The 18,354-nt window shown below is 38.2% G+C and overlaps 2 protein-coding genes across 3 annotated transcripts in view; one reads left to right on the plus strand and one right to left on the minus strand.

The window, feature by feature from the left end:
- Nucleotides 1-657: 657 nt before the first annotated feature.
- LOC149708732 (uncharacterized) lies at nt 658-4,312 on the minus strand. Of its 2 annotated transcripts, none has more exons than XM_089864275.1 (3): nt 3,912-4,312; nt 2,598-3,127; nt 658-1,561 (listed from the first exon to the last, which is right to left on the minus strand). In XM_089864275.1, the coding sequence occupies exons 1-3, from the start codon at nt 4,224-4,226 to the stop codon at nt 976-978; spliced, it is 1,431 nt and encodes a 476-aa protein (XP_089720401.1). In that variant the 5' UTR covers nt 4,227-4,312; the 3' UTR covers nt 658-975. The 2 variants fall into 2 exon arrangements, with proteins under 2 accessions (XP_089720401.1, XP_089720402.1); XM_089864276.1 differs by having other exon boundaries at nt 2,598-3,123; nt 3,912-4,038.
- Nucleotides 4,313-5,824: 1,512 nt separating this feature from the next.
- LOC149708733 (telomerase-binding protein EST1A-like) overlaps nt 5,825-18,354 on the plus strand; it is a 61,269-nt gene continuing 48,739 nt past the window's right edge. Inside the window, exons 1-7 of the mRNA XM_089864274.1 lie at nt 5,825-6,020; nt 9,451-11,545; nt 11,628-11,744; nt 13,121-13,310; nt 15,990-16,207; nt 16,977-17,055; nt 17,128-17,238. Coding sequence (XP_089720400.1) covers nt 5,942-6,020; nt 9,451-11,545; nt 11,628-11,744; nt 13,121-13,310; nt 15,990-16,207; nt 16,977-17,055; nt 17,128-17,238 — 2,889 coding nt within the window. The 5' untranslated portion in view covers nt 5,825-5,941. The remainder of the gene's footprint in view (nt 6,021-9,450; nt 11,546-11,627; nt 11,745-13,120; nt 13,311-15,989; nt 16,208-16,976; nt 17,056-17,127; nt 17,239-18,354) is intronic.

Below are 18,354 nucleotides of genomic sequence, written 5' to 3' on the forward strand. Positions count from 1 at the left end.
TAAAGTTTAAAAAATATTATTGCGCAATAACGTGTAATTAACAGGTATTTTTGGGAAATCGGAAAAAAACAAATTTCTAGCATTTTCTTTATTATTTTTGCAGTTAGGAGCACATTTATTAACCACATGTTTCGATTTGTTGTTTCCGCCATGGTTTTGAATTTTTTTTAAAACTTTAGTTACTTTACTCGCCGTCTGGCGGCGCCACGGTGTCCCTTTTCGGCTTCTCGCGCGCCTATTAGTTGGCCTCTCCTATAGAGCCCATAGCCAGGCTGGGAAATAAGGATATTTTTTAAACTAGTCCTTAGGACCAGTGACCCCCTAGTGTCCTAAATAATAAACTGGTCTCCGGAGTGGTCCCAGCCTTTGTTCTTCTATAGATTTGCAATTAATAAACTTTTCCCGAGGACCAGTAACCCCCACTTTTTGAATTAAAAAACTAGTCCAAGCAATTAATAAACTGGTTATGGACCAGAGGAAGTGTGCTATTTCCCAGACTGTAGCCTATTAGTTGGCCTCTCGTAAAGAGCCCATAGCTCGTATCCTTCCTCCATGCTTCTACCAAAGCTGGTACATTTTTTCACAAATTATATTGTACCGTTTTTAATTCAACTTGACAATGAGTAGAGTCATTTTAGATAAAAGATGTATCCTTAATTGTTTAAGAAAATTTTTATTTTGGAAAAAAATTGTGTGTGAAAAGTCCCGTTACAATTTTATTCAAGTTCCTATTATAATTCTACAGTGAAAAATAAACTGATATTTATGATAAAGGTTCATAAATATTTGTTAAATAGCAACATACAGCAAACACGCTAGATGTAATTTCTGCCATAGTAATAGGAATTGTGCCATCAAAAATATGAAAAGTACTCTTAACTCTACCAATAACTTTTTCTACATTAATTCTTAATTCCGTTACACTTCTTACGTCTAATATTTCTTTCTCGGAGAATTGTGTTCGCGCTCTATCTTTCAAAAACGGAGGCAGATTTTTTCTTTCAACAGATCCTTATCTGCCATGACATTATCTGATTCTTCGAGTAATAACATAAGATTTGAATCCCTTGTTATGACTTTGTCAGATACATGTCCTTCCCAACCTTTGGACACAAAAGAAATCACCCCACCCGGCGTAATACCCACTAAAAATTTAATGGTATCATGATTTTTACAATTTGAGAATTGTGTGGTCGTAGATTTCGATCGTTCAACGAAAATTTCGGTACAGTCTACAATTATTCTCGTATTAGGGTATTTCTTAAAGGCTTCCGGCATATACTTCCGCACTAATGCCTTGCTTGGAAATGGGCATAGTTGCGCCAATTCCAATTCCATAAGTTTAATCCACGTTGCGAAAATATCAGAAAAGTTTGTTGTTGCAGAAATATCGAATTTGTCGGCTATGTCTTTAACAGGAAGACCAAGTTTAAGTCTCATCATTACGCCTAAAAACTGATCTATTAAAGGGAGTTTAAATGTTCGCGTCTTAGTCGGTGATCTTTGACCCTGCTGGAACCCATTCCAATAGGTCATTCTTTCAGCCTTTGGCTGTAAAAAACTGTAAATATACAGAGTTAGTAACAGCGAAAGCAAGCGGACATTTTAAAGGGAGGGTGAAGTAGAAAATCAAGTGATTTTTTATCTATTCTTCTCGAGGGGCTACTCACTTCCCCAAAAAATGTACACCAGATTTCTTATTTCCAAATATTTCCGATTTATTTCTATTATTTTTGTATTTCTTTATTTCCCGATATTTCTCCTAAAATTTCCAATATTTCGATTATTCCTTCGTATTTCTAATATTTCTCAGTATTTCTATTATTTTTGTATTTCTTTATTTCCTGATATTTCTCCTAAAATTTCCAATATTTTCACGATATTTCCCTTAAATTTCCAATATTTCCATTATTCCTTCGTATTTCCAATATTTCCGATATTTCTCACTATTTCTTAATATTTCCGATATTTCTCATTATTTCCTAATATTTCCGATATTTCTCATTATTTCCCAATATTTCCGATATTTCTCATTATTTCCCAATATTTCCGATATTTCTCATTATTTCCCAATATTTCCGATATTTCTCGAAATATTGAAATATATTTCTTAAGGCTTGTACACCATATTTCGTAAGTGGCTAGCCCCTCGATTCTTCTACTAATTATAAGACCAGTCTGCATAGTGAAACATTCAGGAAATACAGTTTCCGAATGATTTTCCTCCGACCAATCGCGTAACCCCCTGCCTTTTTATTAATTAACAAAATTCTCGTGGCACGCATGCTCCGTTTTGAATGAAATTTATCACGAGATTTGATAAAATTCGCGCGCGACGTGATAATCGTGGCGCGAGACACGGAGCATGCGTGCCACGAGAATTTTGTTAATTAAAAGGCAGGGCGTTACGCGATTGGTCGGAGGGGCTTCTTTAAAATTATCCTTAAAATCTGAACCTAATTTTAATTTTAAAATCATTCGGAAGTATTTCCTGAATGTTTCACTGTGCATGCAGAATGGTCTTATAATTAGTATTAGGATCGATAAAAAAAATCACTTGATTTTCTACTTCACCCTCCCTTTAAAAACAATATTACTTGAAAAGCCACATAAAAACAGCGAATGTCGGCATTCCCGTGTAAAATTTCGTTCTTTCGTCGCTATCTTTTATTTTATCAACTGTCCATGTTTTACTCCTTAGCTTCTTTTCAAGGTTTTTAATCTTTTCTTGTAGGGTCCTATTCTCTTGCTCAAGATCCATATAATCAGTCTGACATGCAACAGAGCGAACGGCGTCTGTTGTATTCGTTTTGTTCGATGCCTCCAGACTGTTATCGAACGTTTCAATAGTTATTGCGCTAACATTGCAGAACGATTTCTGTTCTTCCGTAATTCTGCTGTCAGATTTAGCCTCCGCACTTTTATTCATGTCCATTTCCAATTTTTCCAACGAAATTAAGTTGGTTTCATCAATACCAGCCTCGTTAACGTTCATTTCAACATTCGTAACATTTATATTTTCCTCATTACTAATGTCACGGCTACTATACGAGCTATGAAAGTGTAAAGACACTTGCAATCTTGATTTGAGTATTAAATCGTTACGGACCACTTCATAGGCCTCTTCCTTTAAAAAAAATGTAACATTTTAGAGCAAAGGCCTAACGCTCAGTATAGTTGGGACTTGGCAATTCGGGCTTAACTCCACCCCAGCGCCATTATGGTATGTTTTTTTTAACAGAATGAAAGCTATATAAGCCCCTCCTCCTGGTATGTTTTTTAGCACTAGTGGAAGGTAGCCTGACGTCGCATGACGTAGTACTGCCAAGTCCCTATTGGGGGGGGAAGGAGAGCCTTTGAGGCGGGGTTTCGCTAGTCCCCGCCTAGGCGCCATATTGTGCGGGAAAATTAGCATAGAGTTCTTCAGCAGCTTCGTTTATTGGCAGGCCCAACTGTGACGTTTTCCCCTTCAACTAATACAGAGACAATATGGCGCCTAGGCGGGGACTAGCGAAACCCCGCCTCAAAGGCTCTCCTTTCCCCACGAATAGGGACTTGGCAGTACTACATCATGCAACGTCAGGCTACCTTCCACTGGTGCTAAAAAACATACCAGGAGGAGGGGCTTACATAGCTTTCATTCTGTTAAAATTAATGGCGCTGGGGGCGGAGTTATGCCCGAATAGAGTAATATTTGCTGAGGGGGGTGAGCCGTCATTGGTTTTTCAGCCAATGAAATTAACAAGCCAACAGATGGCGTCACCTTCTGGTGGCTATAGAGCTCATGTTAAATTCTGCCACCAAAATGGCGAATGGGCGGAGTTTAATGTCACCCTCCCCATAACCGATATTACTCTATTGCCAAGTCCCTATGGCGCTCTATTATTATTATTATTATTGTTAGAATTTACCTTTTTCCCCGCTCTTCTTTCAAATCTAGCCTTTCTTTCACTCGCTAACTTTAATTTGGAAGGAGAAACCTTGCATTTTTTTGGAAAGTTTAAGGTAGGAATCCAATCTGGATCACTGCGATCCCAGCCAGGATAGCCAGACACAAAATGCCGACCACAAATTCTCAAACCTTTTTTCAATGGCCCCTTGAAACTAGGTCTATAAAACTTAATAATTCTACCCCAAATTTTAAATCTTTCAGTTGGAATTCTATGGAATTTAAAAGCGGAATTTTCGCTCCTGCTTTTACAACCATTAATACAACACGACACCATTTAACTAATTTAAATACAATTGATAAAAACTTCAATCTCAACGCAACAAACTGCTATCCAAAATACAATTTGGCAACTAGGATGCTTTGGCGCATGCGCGGTTTTGAAATTTTTCGTCAATTCAATTACTTTTTTTTTTTTGGATGTTTCAATGCGAGTGGGTCAGAGGACCTCGGCAAGGATGTGATTATACAGGTTTCAGTATGTGTGTAAGCAGGGGAAGGAAATGAGGTTTACTTGGGAGGTGACGGACGGGGTGTGGGGGTCAAGTCACCTCCGGCGGACACGGGGCAGTCGGCACCTATAGGGTAGGATCGCCGACATGTGTCTTATTCCCTCAGACTTTGGCGCCCAGAAGCTTGGCATACAGGAGTGCGCCACACTCCCGGCTTTACTTTCGGTTTCTTCTGCTCTTTCAATTGGGGCAAACGCTTCATGGTGCTGAACAGTGTGGGAAATAAGGCGGTGGAACAGGGCAAACGACCAGATTAAAAATTAAATCGGAAGGGCGTCAGTGGTCCACGGGACCACTATGAAAATTCAAGGGTAACCAGAGTACAGACATTATCTCAAGTAGAGATGGGTAATTAAATAGTTGATATTCTCAACTATTTAATTACCCACTTCCAGACCAGACTTAGAAATAGCACACGTCCACTGCTCCAAAACCAGTTTATTAATTGCTTGGACTAGTTTTTTAATTCAAAAAGTGGGGGTTACTGGTCCTCGGGACCAGTTTATTAATTGCAAATCTATAGGAGAACAAAGGCTGGGACCACTCCGGAGATCAGTTTATTATTTAGGACACTAGGGGGGGTCACTGGTCCCAAGGACTAGTTTAAAAAATATCCCTATTTCTAAGTCTGTTCCAGGCTTGTAAATAGTGATAATTTCATCGGGAGCCCTGCGGGCTCCCGACCCCCCCAAAGCCCAATTTTCTTGGGTACCCGGGGCTCCCTAGTGGACAAGGGTAAATAAATAAAAAAACTGAATATTATACTGAGGCATCAGAGAGAATTCTCTCTCGAGGCATAGAACTTTTTTGGTGTCGAGGAAAAGCCGCGTATTTTTAACTTTTACTTTCACTTTTGAGTCTTGAACTCTTGATCCTAGAAACCACGTCACACTCACACTCGCCTAAAGGGAGGGAAGGGAACAGAGGCTAGGGAGTAAGGGAGGAAGCCCAAAACAAAAAAGAGGGAGGGAAGGATGCATTCCGGGCTTTCCTGCCACAGTTTTGAGGGAAATACTCTTCATTTTATTTTTATTCTCTTTTTTGAAGGCTATGATTTGGTCTGTCGTTATGGGGGAGAGTTCTCATCGCCCCGAATTTTTCAGGGTACCCGGGTGGTACCCGACGCCCCCCTAAAAATATTTTTTCAGGGTGTCCTGTGAATTTTCCTGGGTGTCACAGGCTCCCTGGTACCCCCTATTTACAAGTCTGCCCACTTCTTTAGTTTAGCAGACGACGCGTCCAGTTTAAAAAATATCCTTATTTCCCACCCTGTCTCTTTCCCGAAGTTGCGTGATCGAGTGGGCTGTGCCTGAACCGAGTAACGGAATAAACCATAGACATATAAAGAGTGTATATAGGTTATATGTCTATGGAATAAACAGACATTTGTTTACCGACATTGTAATTCATTTTTTGTATTTTTTACGAAAACCTTTTTTTTTGGTATAAGGTTTAATTATGGTTTCGTAAAAAGTGTATTATGGCTAATAGGTCAATATCAGCGTTAAATCTTTCCAATTCCAACTGTGATTTTAATTCAAGAGGAAGTGTGGAGAAAGGTAAGAAAATAAATAATGACAAATGCCGTCGTATTTAGGGATTACTCGAGTTTATGCCAAGGCTTAACTATTATTTTGAAATTATCTTTATTTTTATTATTGAGAGAATCTTAATCTTATAATTTAGTGTCTTGTCTTGTCCCCCAGCAAATATAGGCGACCATAGTTTGTAGGTTGATTATAATTGTGCCTCTTGGGACTCAAAACCCGCGTCTATACAGTGTCCTCTGTTCTAAAATCTACCCAGATTTCTATACTTTCTGCTCTCATCTCTAACAGTATTATTATGGCTAATAATGTCACAATTAAATGTTTTTTATCATTTGTAGAGGCGTTCTTAATCTTTCCATTGATATAAGTTTTCAATATTTATATTGTCTTTATAATTTAACAAAAATTGTTCATTGCGATATCATAGCCTAGCTGGAAAAGCCATGAACATTACACTTTCGTTGACTTATTTATTTATTTATTTAGTTCAGTACAGGTAAGCCATTAGAGCTTGGTTAGTACAACCGAGAGAGATTAACGATTTAGTTATACAGAGATTAACGATTTAGTTATACATTAGCAAAAAAAGAAAAAAAAACAAAAAGAGATAAGTAACAAAGTAAAAAAAAAAAAAAAAATAAATGACAAGTAGAAAAAAGATAAGTAACAAAGTAAAAAACGGTATGACTACAGGTCAATTTGGGGTATTATTGAAGTGAGCCGATAACTTAGCGCGAAATTTTGATTTATCTGAGATGGTAATAATAGATTCAGGGAGTGCGTTCCAATCTGAGATAACAGTGTGGGTGAAATGATGTTGGCGGATAGACGTCAGGGCGCGTGGTTTTGCAAGTTTAAGGGAGTGTCCACGGGTAGAGGGATACGGTGCAGGGTGGAAAAAAGTTTCAACGTTAAGTGCCAATTTGTTATTAAAGAAGTCATGAAGTAAACATAGGTTGTTAATTTTATGGCGGATAATGACGGGATCAATTTTAAGTTTTTCTAATCGAGAAGGGGCAGGGAGTTTATCTAATTTTTGAGTTAGTTTAGTAAATTTGTTTTGGGCTTTCTGTAGGGCAGTAATACCAAGGGAGGAAGATGGTGTCCAAATAGGGGAGGCATAGTCAAAAATAGGGAGGGCCAATGCATTATAGAGGGTTTTAATGAGGGCTGGGGAGCGGTTGTTAAAATTACGACGAATTAAGCCTGATAGGGAATAAATCCTTTTAGAGACTTTATTGGTGTGGGAGGTAAATTTAAGGGATGGGTCCATTGTAACACCCAGGTCAGATTCAGATAGGGTGGCACGGATAGGTTGACCGTAGAGACGATAAGTATACCGTGGGTTAGAGGATCCTAGGTGAAGTACAGCGCATTTATTAATATTGAAGCTGAGGCCATGTTCAGAGGCGTTCAGACTACATCATTGTTCCGCGATATCCAGTTATTATTAGTTTGGACGATAAGATGTCAACCTTAAGGTGTTGTTACGTTGTTTCTTTTAGGTTAGGTTAGAATAAGTTTGGGTTATTATTGCTTGGGTTTTAGTTAGGGATCAATGCACCGATATGAGTACAGATGATATATAGGAAATTCGTAGCTGATATTATCGACCTATTAAAAAATAATATCAGGGTTCATAGAAACCTGGAAAACAGGGAAAACCTGGAATAATCGGAGAAATAAATAGTTGACAAAAACCTCAGGGAAAACTCAGGGAAATTATGGAATTTTTAGTAAAATTCAGGGAAATTTGCGTCAAACTGGGGCCGAGTAATTAAGCAAAATGCCCATAAACATCCCCTCCATAGGATTAACATTACACTATACTTTGGAGGCTCATAACTCTGGTTATATTAGAGATACGGGGATGTCCTTGGATTGTGTAATAGTCATATTTGCCCCCCCCCCTCCTTCGTTAACATTTTCTCCGTAGGATACTCCATATACGGGAAAAACCTGGAAAACTCAGGGGAGTATATGGGGAAAAACCTGGAAATCTCGGGGAAATTTATTTCCAAAAGTTGTATGAACCCTGTCCATGAATATTGTTTCCAAGAGTATAATCAGCATTACTTAGGACCATTTACGTTTTTTGTCTTTGTTTTATTAGAGACATGTGTCGCACATCTCTTTCGTTTAATGTGGTACCGCTACATATTTTAGCCTTAACCCCCTTCCATATAAAATTGTATCGTCTATGTTAAATTCTTGCTTGGTTTTTGGTAAAAATGAAGCTTAACCTTTCTTTGTTCAACAAGAAGTAGCATTATAAGCAAACTTATGGACCAGGAGTGAAAAGTTCATAGTGTACGTTAGTGACCCCAAACACATGAGAAAACGTCAGTGTCGCCTTCGATTGTTTGTGGGATGTATGGGAAACTAGGGAAATTACTTTCTCATAGTCGTGAACAACGGCATAATAAAACTGAGATTGTGGAAAACCTTCCATTTTTAAAGGGAAATGTTAAATTGTGGGAATAAATTTGTGTGATGTGTTTCAATTGTGTACCTTATATTTTGTCGAGTTTTTCCTGGAAATATCGGTTTACATGAAGCCAATATTGGCGGCTGATAGATGGTTTTCACGCATGGAGAACTCATACCATTTACACCAGGAGACCGGGCTACCTGGAGGATGAAAAGAAGACGGATTTCTGTCCTCTAGGTAGCCAGGTCTCCTGGTGTAAATGGTATGAATCCTCCATGTGTGAAAACTATCTATACTGATATGAAAAAGATAAGCCGCTATATCAGTATTCTTCATCCCTGGTTTTAGTTACGTTATGTTGGTGTTGTGTTAGGGTTTGGGTTATTATCGTTTAGGTTTCAGTTAGGTTATATTAGAGTTGAATATTGTTGGAAAAGTTTCAGTTAAGTTATGTTGGTTGTTGTTATACGAGGGTTGAGTAATGTAGGAAAGGTTACAGTTACAGGGTTCATACAAACCTGGAAAAATCAGGGAAATAAATAGTTGACAAAAACCTCAGGGAAATTTAGAATTTTTAGTAAAATTCAGGGAAATCAGGGAAATTTGCGTCAATCAGGGGCCGAGTAATTAAGCAAAATGTTCGTGAACATACCCCCCTCCATAGGATTAACATTACACTATACTTTGGAGGCTCGTAACTCTGGTTATATTAGAGATACGGGGATGTCCTTTGATTATGTAATAGCCCTATTTGCCCCCCCCCCTCCTTCGTTAACATTTGCTCCATAGGATGCTCCATATAGGGGAAAAACCTGGAAAACTCAGGGAAGTATATGGGGAAAAACCTGGAAAATTCAGGGAAATTGTTTTCCAAAAGTTGTATGAACCCTGACTGTAAGGTTCAACCAAGGATCTTTTACCCTTGGTTATGTCTTATGTCCATAAAGTTGACCCTACAGCTTCGCAGTGGTCTTAATAATGACGTTGAACTTAATTTTTTTATTTTAGGAATAATATCAAATGGCATTGTTTTAGACAATGTAGTGCTGAATGAAAAGCTGAAAAACAGCCAAAGTCTAATCTCCAAGGATATAAAAAGACCATCTCTAGCAATATATCGACCTGGAATGGGATTATTGCACAAGCATAGTCCAAAAACAAATGGTTCTGACGAGGAACGAGCACCGGATGGTGAAGAAAACTGGTCCGTTACTCTAAACAGTGGCAACCACGATTTAGCTCTTGCTCAACCAGAATCCTCGCAAAATAAAGCAAAACCTCCACTCAACACTACAGAGAAAAGGAACTCTCATAGAATGGATAAAGAAAAAAACAGCACGCAGAAAAAATATCGCGGCAAACGACCCGATCAACCGAAGTACATACCGAAACCAAAGATAGTGGCGCAATGTACTACACCGGAACCTTCTGAAAAGGGAGATGATCAATGTAGTTTAATAGATAATAGATCGTCATTAGGAGATTATGATCGAGCTGACCACCAAAATCATCGACAAGCATCCGATAATTCGTTACAGAAAGATCAGGAACGACAGAATCAAAAAGTTAACGTTGATCAACACCGAACTTTAAATAAAACGAACTATACTTGTTTGGTTATTAAACAACCAAATTGTGATTTTAAGGGATCTCAATCTCAATCTCAACAAGACATTGTAAACGCCGCGAACAGTTCCAATTCTCGAGTTAGACAATCCAGGGTCCCCGAGAACTCCCGAAGTAGTGACAACAACCACGTGACTAGAAATAATTTACAACCCAATACCAATACACCCAATACCAATACCAATACTAAGACGTCAGTGTCGCGCGACAACCGAAATTCTCTGAAGGGTAAATCGGGAAGAAAGTCGAAAAAGGGTAAAGATTCTTCAAATTTGGTAGAAAATTTGCCTGTGCAGCAACGTGAAAAGGTTGCCAGTAAACCTCGGAATGAAGACCAGTCGAGTTTTAACGCAAACGTAGCGAAAGAATCGAGTAAGCCTCAAACTAAGAAGAATGAGCTTGAGATTAATAGAATCATTAACTCAACGCCTAGTCCCGAGCCATCGCTGAATAAGGTACTGGAATTAACTCCGTCAAAATTCAGCTCTCCGAAAGGTCGAGGTCGTGGCAGGTCACCAAATCTACTCGCCAAGGCTACTGAAAACCGACCAATACCATCCGAAATTATTATAGCCGCCGGAAGAGATTCTCCTTCGAGCGGTCTAGATTACGAAATGGAATTAGGAGGAGGCACCCGACCCACACTGATATTTGAATCACGACAGAAAATTACTGACTGGAATCAGGAAGTAACTGATGAGGAGAATTCAAGGAACGCCGCTAAGGTGGTTACGAGCGATAATGTTGGAGGTGGTAATGGTAATAACAACATCCGAAGATATTCCGGTGCGAAGAGTTCCGATTATCCACCAAATCGTACTAGTAATAACAGAAAGTTATCCGAGAGCAGTAGCGGCGATGCGAGTCTTAGTACGTCATCGAGATCGGATCGACCAACGAGCGATTTTCAACAAAATCCGCCTCCAAGATTTCAACGTAACAAAGATAATTTATCGACATATCGTACAAACGACTTGGCTAAAACGGAAAAAGGAATTATTAAAGTCACTTGGGACAGTATCGGACAGTCTACCACTCCTACTCCCTCTTCGGGTCAGATGCAAAATGTTCAGTACGGTCGCGTTTCGGAGCCTATGCAATATAAAACGTTGTATAATCCATCGCAACCCGCGCCAAACCATCATTCAGTTCCATCGTATCATCAGCCGATTATTCCTCGTAATATGATGCCTAATAACGTTTATCCTGGCGGGATTCCATCCTACAGCGAGCAGCACAACCTTTATCATCATGTGCAGCAGCAACAGAATCAAGGGCCATCATCTCATCCCGGGACGGCCGTAAAACCAATTGTCCAAAATTATCCTCATCAGTACAGGCTTCACCAACCAGCATCCGTTTACCTGCCAATTCCATCCAACACTCAGATACCTCCGCCACCACCACCTCAGAATGGATTGTTTCCACAGCCTTATTCAGAAACTGTCATTCATCCTCAAGAGAATCGTAACAAAAGGTGCGCCACCAATGCGAACGAGTTAATTTACCAGTTGAATTAATCGATTCTGTATAAATTGGATATCTTTGTTTTTTTTTAGGATCAAACCAATAGTTGAGAAGAATTTGTGTGATATCGGTTTGCTTGAAAGAGAACTCAATACATATCTATCCAAAGGCCTTGAAAATATAGATCAAAAAGCGTTGGGAAGGTGCAGGTAAGAAGTCGAGGGGTCGGACCTTTGTCAAAATCCCGTACAGTTTGTTTGAAATCTGTTTAAAATCTCTGTCGAAATTCCGAAATCTTACCTTTAAAATCTCTGTCGAAATTCCGAAATCTTACCTTTAAAATCTCTGTCGAAATTCCGAAATCTTACCTTTAAAATCTCTCTCGAAATCTTACTCTTAAAATCTCTAAATCCCGAAATCTCACGTCAAAATATAGAAATCACAAAATCCCTAAATTAAAATCAGAAAATCCCGAAATCTTCAGCTAAAATCTCGAAATCTCACATTAAAATCTCGAAATCCCAAAGTCTCACATTAAAATCCCGAAATCTCACATTTAAATCTGGAAATGCCGAAATCTCACATTTAAATCTAGAAATGCCGAAATCTCACATTTAAATCTAGAAATGCCGAAGTCTCACATTAAAATCTCGAAATCCCGAAGTCTCACATTAAAATCTCGAAATCCCGAAATCTCACATTAAAATCTCGAAATCCCGAAATGTCACATTAAAATCTCGAAATCCCGAAATGTCACATTAAAATCTCGAAATCCCGAAGTCTCACATTAAAATCTCGAAATCCCGAAGTCTCACATTAAAATCTAGAAATCCCGAAATCTCACATTAAAATCTAGAAATCCCGATCTCACATTAAAATCTCGAAATCCCGAAGTGTCACATTAAAATCTCGAAATCCCGAAGTGTCACATTAAAATCTCGAAATCCCGAAGTGTCACATTAAAATCTCGAAATCCCGAAGTGTCACATTAAAATCTCGAAATCCCGAAGTGTCACATTAAAATCTCGAAATATCACATTAAAATCTAGAAATCCCGAAATCTCACATTAAAATCTAGAAATCCCGAAATCTCACATTAAAATCTAGAAATCCCGAAATCTCACATTAAAATCTAGAAATCCCGAAATCTCACATTAAAATCTAGAAATCCCGAAATCTCGCATTAAAATCTAGAAATCCCGAAATCATAACGTAAAATCCCGAAATCTCACCCTAAAATATCAAAATCTCCGGAAGGGTAATTGAAAATTGGACCTGATACCCGTGGGGAAAATTTTCTATTCTAATTTACCCGACACCCAAAAATCTGGACACGCACAGCCCTGATATTATATTAATATATTAATATTATAATATAATATAGATATTTGACCTCTTTAGTCAACCAAGGGGTCGGACGTACTAATCCCTCTCATTACTTATCTTAATTGAAGTGAGATTAAATTTGCCTGAGAACCATTTTGCAATTAAATTGTTTTAGATTTGCAAATATAACATCAAAAGCCTTAACAAATCTCTGTGATTTTTTGAAATGTAATTAATATCTCTTCTCTCGTTGTTTCAGATGGAAAATTCAGCTTCGTTACGAAAACATCATTCTAGCGGATCCAAGATTTTGCGCTGACAAAAATGTTGAGAACACATTGTGGAAGTCCACTTTTCATCAAGTCATTGAGGCCTACAGGAAGCTGAAAGAAATTCACCCAAATCGGCAAGAGGAGTTCAACAAAGCTATCATCAATTTAGTTGAAGAAGTGAGTAACTTTTATATTTAACAGTTTCATTTCATTAGTGAAATTGATCAGAGATCAGTATCGCCTATGGATATGATCCAGGGTTGCCACGGGTCAGGGAAAACCTGGAAAAGTCAGGGAATTTGGTTCTGAAAATTCCGTGGCAACCCTGATATCGCAATTGTCGCAATATAGGTATCAGTTGGAGCTTAATTTACCAATTTTTTCCGATTTGATTTTACCAATATCGGTTACGTCATTGATTTTGATGTATATTAGAGGCGTGCGAGTCCTCATTTTAAGGTTTCGAGTCAGAGTCCTGGAAAAGTGTTTACACGAGTCCCCGAGTCCAATTTTCCAGGGCTCATTGAGCAAATCAAGTTAAATTTGTTAAAACATGGTTCCGAGTCCAAAAGTTTTAATCAAGTCTAATAGGGACTTGGAAATTTGAGCCTAGCTCCACCCCTAGCGCCATTATGGTAAGCTTTTTGGACCATCCTCCTTGTTTGTTTTTTAGCACTAGTGGAAGCTAGCGTGACGTTCGAGTCCAAAATTCTTAAAATTTATTGTTAAGGCCCGTTTTCAATCAACTTTTTCCAAGCTTTTCGCTGTGGCTTTTTTGGGAACTTTTGACGGGCTTTCGAAGATAAAAAATCTTCAAAAGAATTAAAACGGAAAAGCTGAAACTCGTATCGTTTTCAAACAAGCTTCAAATGAATAAAAAATTACAAGTGGGCGTGACTTAAATTACATTTTCATGTGTATAGACGTCATTTTCTTTTTGAGCGGCAAAATCTTTAAGAAAATGAGAAGCAAATATCAAACTCATTTAGATATCTGCTTCTCGAAGGTTTAAAGCCTGAAAAGACGAAAAGCTGAATTTGAAGCTTGTTTGAAAACACCAAGATATTTTGCTTCGGCTTTCCGCTGCCACTTTTGAAGCAAAAGCTTAATTTTTGTTCAAAAAATCTTGATTGAAAACGCGCCTTAAGGCCTGCCAGCTTTAACCGAGCCCCATGTTAAAGGCAAAAGCGCCGCTAGCTCCAACTTTCGTCGTTAGGTGCGCTACCAACCCATTTTTCTTCGTAATGGTTTTTCTATGGGAAAAAAATTTGGAATAGGACTTGGTTTTGGAGCATTTTTACCGATTTTTTTTTTTTCGTGGCCGAATTTTTGATCTCTTGACAGCATGTACAAAGCTACGTTACATAGAGACCTAGTTTTGCGCGTGCTGACAACCGCTGCTGTAACAGAGTATGTACAGAATAAGTTGTCGTCCGAGATAGGGAGTTGCCTATCCTATAGCGTGCATATAATTTCCTCACGCGCATTCTTTGTCCGTGGATTAACTAACGCTAGCTTTAGTTAGTCCATGCTTCTACCATGGCCTGTTTAAGTAGACCCCTTTTGCGAATAAATTGAATCTTCGAGAAAAAACGGACTTGTTGGGAAAGTAAAAAATGGACTCCGAGTGATTTTAAGCCTTGGAAAAGGAGTTTCGAGTACTCGCAATGGCCCGATATAAATTAAGAAATGTGAAAATTTATCGGTAAAACTTTGATATTGGTATAGGAATCGGTTAATTTACAATACTGGTCATCACCTTTTTTCTAGGCCTGTGCGAGTCCAGTTTTTTGGGCTTCGAGACGAGTCTCGAGTCCTAAAAAATCTCTTATAGAATCTCGAGTCGAGTCTTTTAACTGGTACCGAGCCCTCGAGTCCTAAAGGCAGCTTCAAAACTACGTCTCAAGCCCAGTGTCGAGTCCTGATAAATTATATCAAGTCCCAGTCGAGTCTTAATAAATTATTTTATGTCAAAATCAAGGCTAAATTTTATCATATCTTTCATTTTTTACTCTTCATTTGTTCAAATATCACAGCTTGGATATAAAAAGTAACAAACGTCAATAAACATAATTTTAGCTTTGGTTTTGGTTTGTTCTAGCTGACGTCAAATTTTTGTCCTATCAACTGTCTTCTCTAAAATCTAAATCGGTAAAACCCCACTAGATACCGCGCTTTACTTAAAATTCCGGGTCACCGAGTTCAGGTTAAATACATGGATAAAGGATGAGCGTGAGGAAATTTGTTTTCGCGCTAGAGGGTTGGCAACTCCCTATCTCCGAAGGCAGCTTATTCGATATATACTTTGATGCAGCTTCGGTTGTCAGCACGGGAAAGCTAGGCCACTATGTAATGTAGATTTGTGCGTGCTGACAAGAGACGAAAGAAAAATAAATTCTTTATCCATGGTAAATATTTTTGGACTTGATATGGTGTTAAACCTCGGTTCGAATCCTCCTCGAGTCCAGTAGTGAGGATTTTTGAGGACTCGAAACTGTTCTCAAGTCCTAAAATTTTGATTTTCAAGTCTCTAGTCGAGTACTCGACTCGAGACTCGATCGAGTTCTCGCCTTTGATCGGCCTACTATTTTCATGTTAAAGCAACGCGCGGGTCACGTGGTTCCCCTGCATGTTGGCTTTCATTACGAACTCAAGTTTTTTCTTGACAAAATTAAGCAAGAGAAAATGTGGGCGGCATTTATAAGTGCACTTAAAAATGCCGCCCACTAACCTTCGCCAAGCCAAAATTGGAGTTCGGTTGGAAAGTCAACTTGTAGGGGACCACGTGACCTTCGCTTAGCCTTGGTTAATTTTTTCGTGCCTGTAATTTCTAATTTATTATTCATTTCTTTTCAGGGAACTGTGTTTTACGAAAGTCTTCTGGAAAAACAGCAAGAAACGTTCGGAATCAATTTCTCGCAATATCTGGATAATGATTCGATTGCCAGACCAATTCCATTGGACTCCGTGAAGATTATACTAATTAGCACTCAAAAGTTGTTCATCTGTCTCGGTGATTTGGCTCGATATCGCGAGCAAGCTACGAACACCTCAAATTACGGAAAAGCTCGAAGGTATTTATTTATTTCATTGTTTTTTGAAGTGCTGTTTTCAAATTAACTGATATAATGAAGTTCCTTAAATTGAAAATTAAATGGTCAGAAAACCATTTTTAATTGATTTATGTTGATAAAATAACATAAAACCTCTCCAAATGCTTTCCCTTAAAGGGAGGGTGAAGTAGAAAATCAAGTGATTTTTTATCGATTCTTCAACTAATTTTAAGACCAGTCTGCATAGTGAAACATTCAGGAAATACTTCCGAATGATTTTAAAATTCAAATTAGGTTCAGATATTATGAATAATTTTAAAAAAGGACCTCCGACCAATCGCGTAACGCCCAGCCTTCCTGTTAACAAAATTTCCGTTGCACTCTCAATATCTCGCGCCACGATTTTCACATCGCTAGCAATTTTTATCAAATCTCGTGATAAATTTCATTCGACACGTAACGTGCCACGAGAATTTTGTTAATGAAAAGGCAGGGCGTTACGCGATTGGTCGGAGGTCCTTGTTTAAAATTATCCTTAAAATCTGAACCTAATTTGAATTTTAAAATCATTCGGAAGTATTTCCTGAATGTTTCACTATGCAGACTGGTCTTAAAATTAGTTGAAGAATCGATAAAAAATCACTTGATTTTCTACTTCACCCTCCCTTTAATGGAATCGATGTTATTTTATCAATACAAATTGATTAAAAAAATGGTTGTCTGACCATTTCATCCTCCCTTTAAAGTTTTAAATGTTTTATTTAGCTAGAAATTTTTGTTTTGTTTTCAGCTGGTACGTGAAAGCTCAGCAAATTGCGCCTAAAAACGGACGCCCATATAATCAATTAGCGATCCTGGCTATTTGCTCCGTAAGTTTTAATTTCTAGTTCAATATCTTTCTAAAGCTGAACAAATGTTGAAAATGAACGTTTGTTTCACAGAGACGAAAATTAGACGCTGTTTATTACTACATGCGTAGTTTAGCCGCCAGTAATCCCTTCCTCAGTGCCAGAGAAAGTTTATTAGGTCTTTTTGATGAAGCCAGAAAAAAGGTAAATGTCTATTCACATTAAAGGGAATGGGAAGCTTCGTTTGAAAAACCAGCTCTGATTTATATAACAAAAGATAGAATTAATTTCTGTGAATTCAAAAATATCAAGCTTTTAATTAATTCTCCCTCCGATTTCTGCTGCTTATTTGGCCGCAATATGCATTTGAAAATGCTTCATTTGAAATTATTTGAAATCCACTTTTTACTAAGGCTAAAATGTTTCCCGTAGCCTGACGTCACAGATATATTTTTCCCCTTAGAGATGGCGCCACTCTCTCCAGGGTTGGCACGTTTTTGCCAGGGGTGGAAAAAACCGCGGTTTTTACCTGGAAAAAACCGGGCGGCAAAAACTAGTTTTTGCCGCGGTTTTTTCCAGGTAAAAACCGCGCGGCAAAAACCTTTTTGCCGCGGTTTTTTCCACTTTATGTGGAAATAACGAACTAAAATTTTAAAAATAAAAATATTCGGATTTGAAATGAAAATAAAACGTCCAAAATTCTACCATAATTGTATAGGCTTATGAACTGGGTTACATTATCAGTATAAAATGGAGAAAAAACCGCGTGGCAAAGAACGTTTTGGCTTTGTTATACAAATAAATGAAAAATCAGTCCTTATTTTTCGCTCAACACTATTTTTTTCAACTCGCTAATTTTGAGTTTTCGAATCAGATTAAAGCTAGAAACTGCTTAAAAATTATTGTTTAGTTATCAAATGCGAAGCAACCAGGATCATTGGAATGCGAGCAAAATTTCACAAGTTGTAAGTTTAAAGTGGATTTAGCTCGAACGTTTAAAACACAATAAATGTTATAAAACTGATTAAGATTGAGACATATTAGCTGTTGGAAGACATATAATAACACGAATGACAAATACAAAGCCAAAGTTAGCATTTCTAATTATCATTTCAATAGGGGAAAGGTTTTTGCCACTTTTTGCCGGTTTTTTCCACTTTTTGCCACGTGTCCCGGCAAAAACTGACTCTCTCCGCTATCAGACCATCCAGAGTTTAGACTGGCGAGAAGCTCCAGACGCGTATAGGATTCCCGTGCTTTCCCCCCCCCTCACGTCATAGTGATGTCATTAAACGGGCGAACAAGCTCGACAAGACTAAA

The sequence above is a fragment of the Phalangium opilio genome, unplaced genomic scaffold (assembly GCF_054372755.1).
Source record: "Phalangium opilio isolate 3A_F unplaced genomic scaffold, DU_Popi_V2 ptg000013l_1, whole genome shotgun sequence".
NCBI classification, from domain to species: Eukaryota; Metazoa; Arthropoda; class Arachnida; order Opiliones; family Phalangiidae; genus Phalangium; species Phalangium opilio.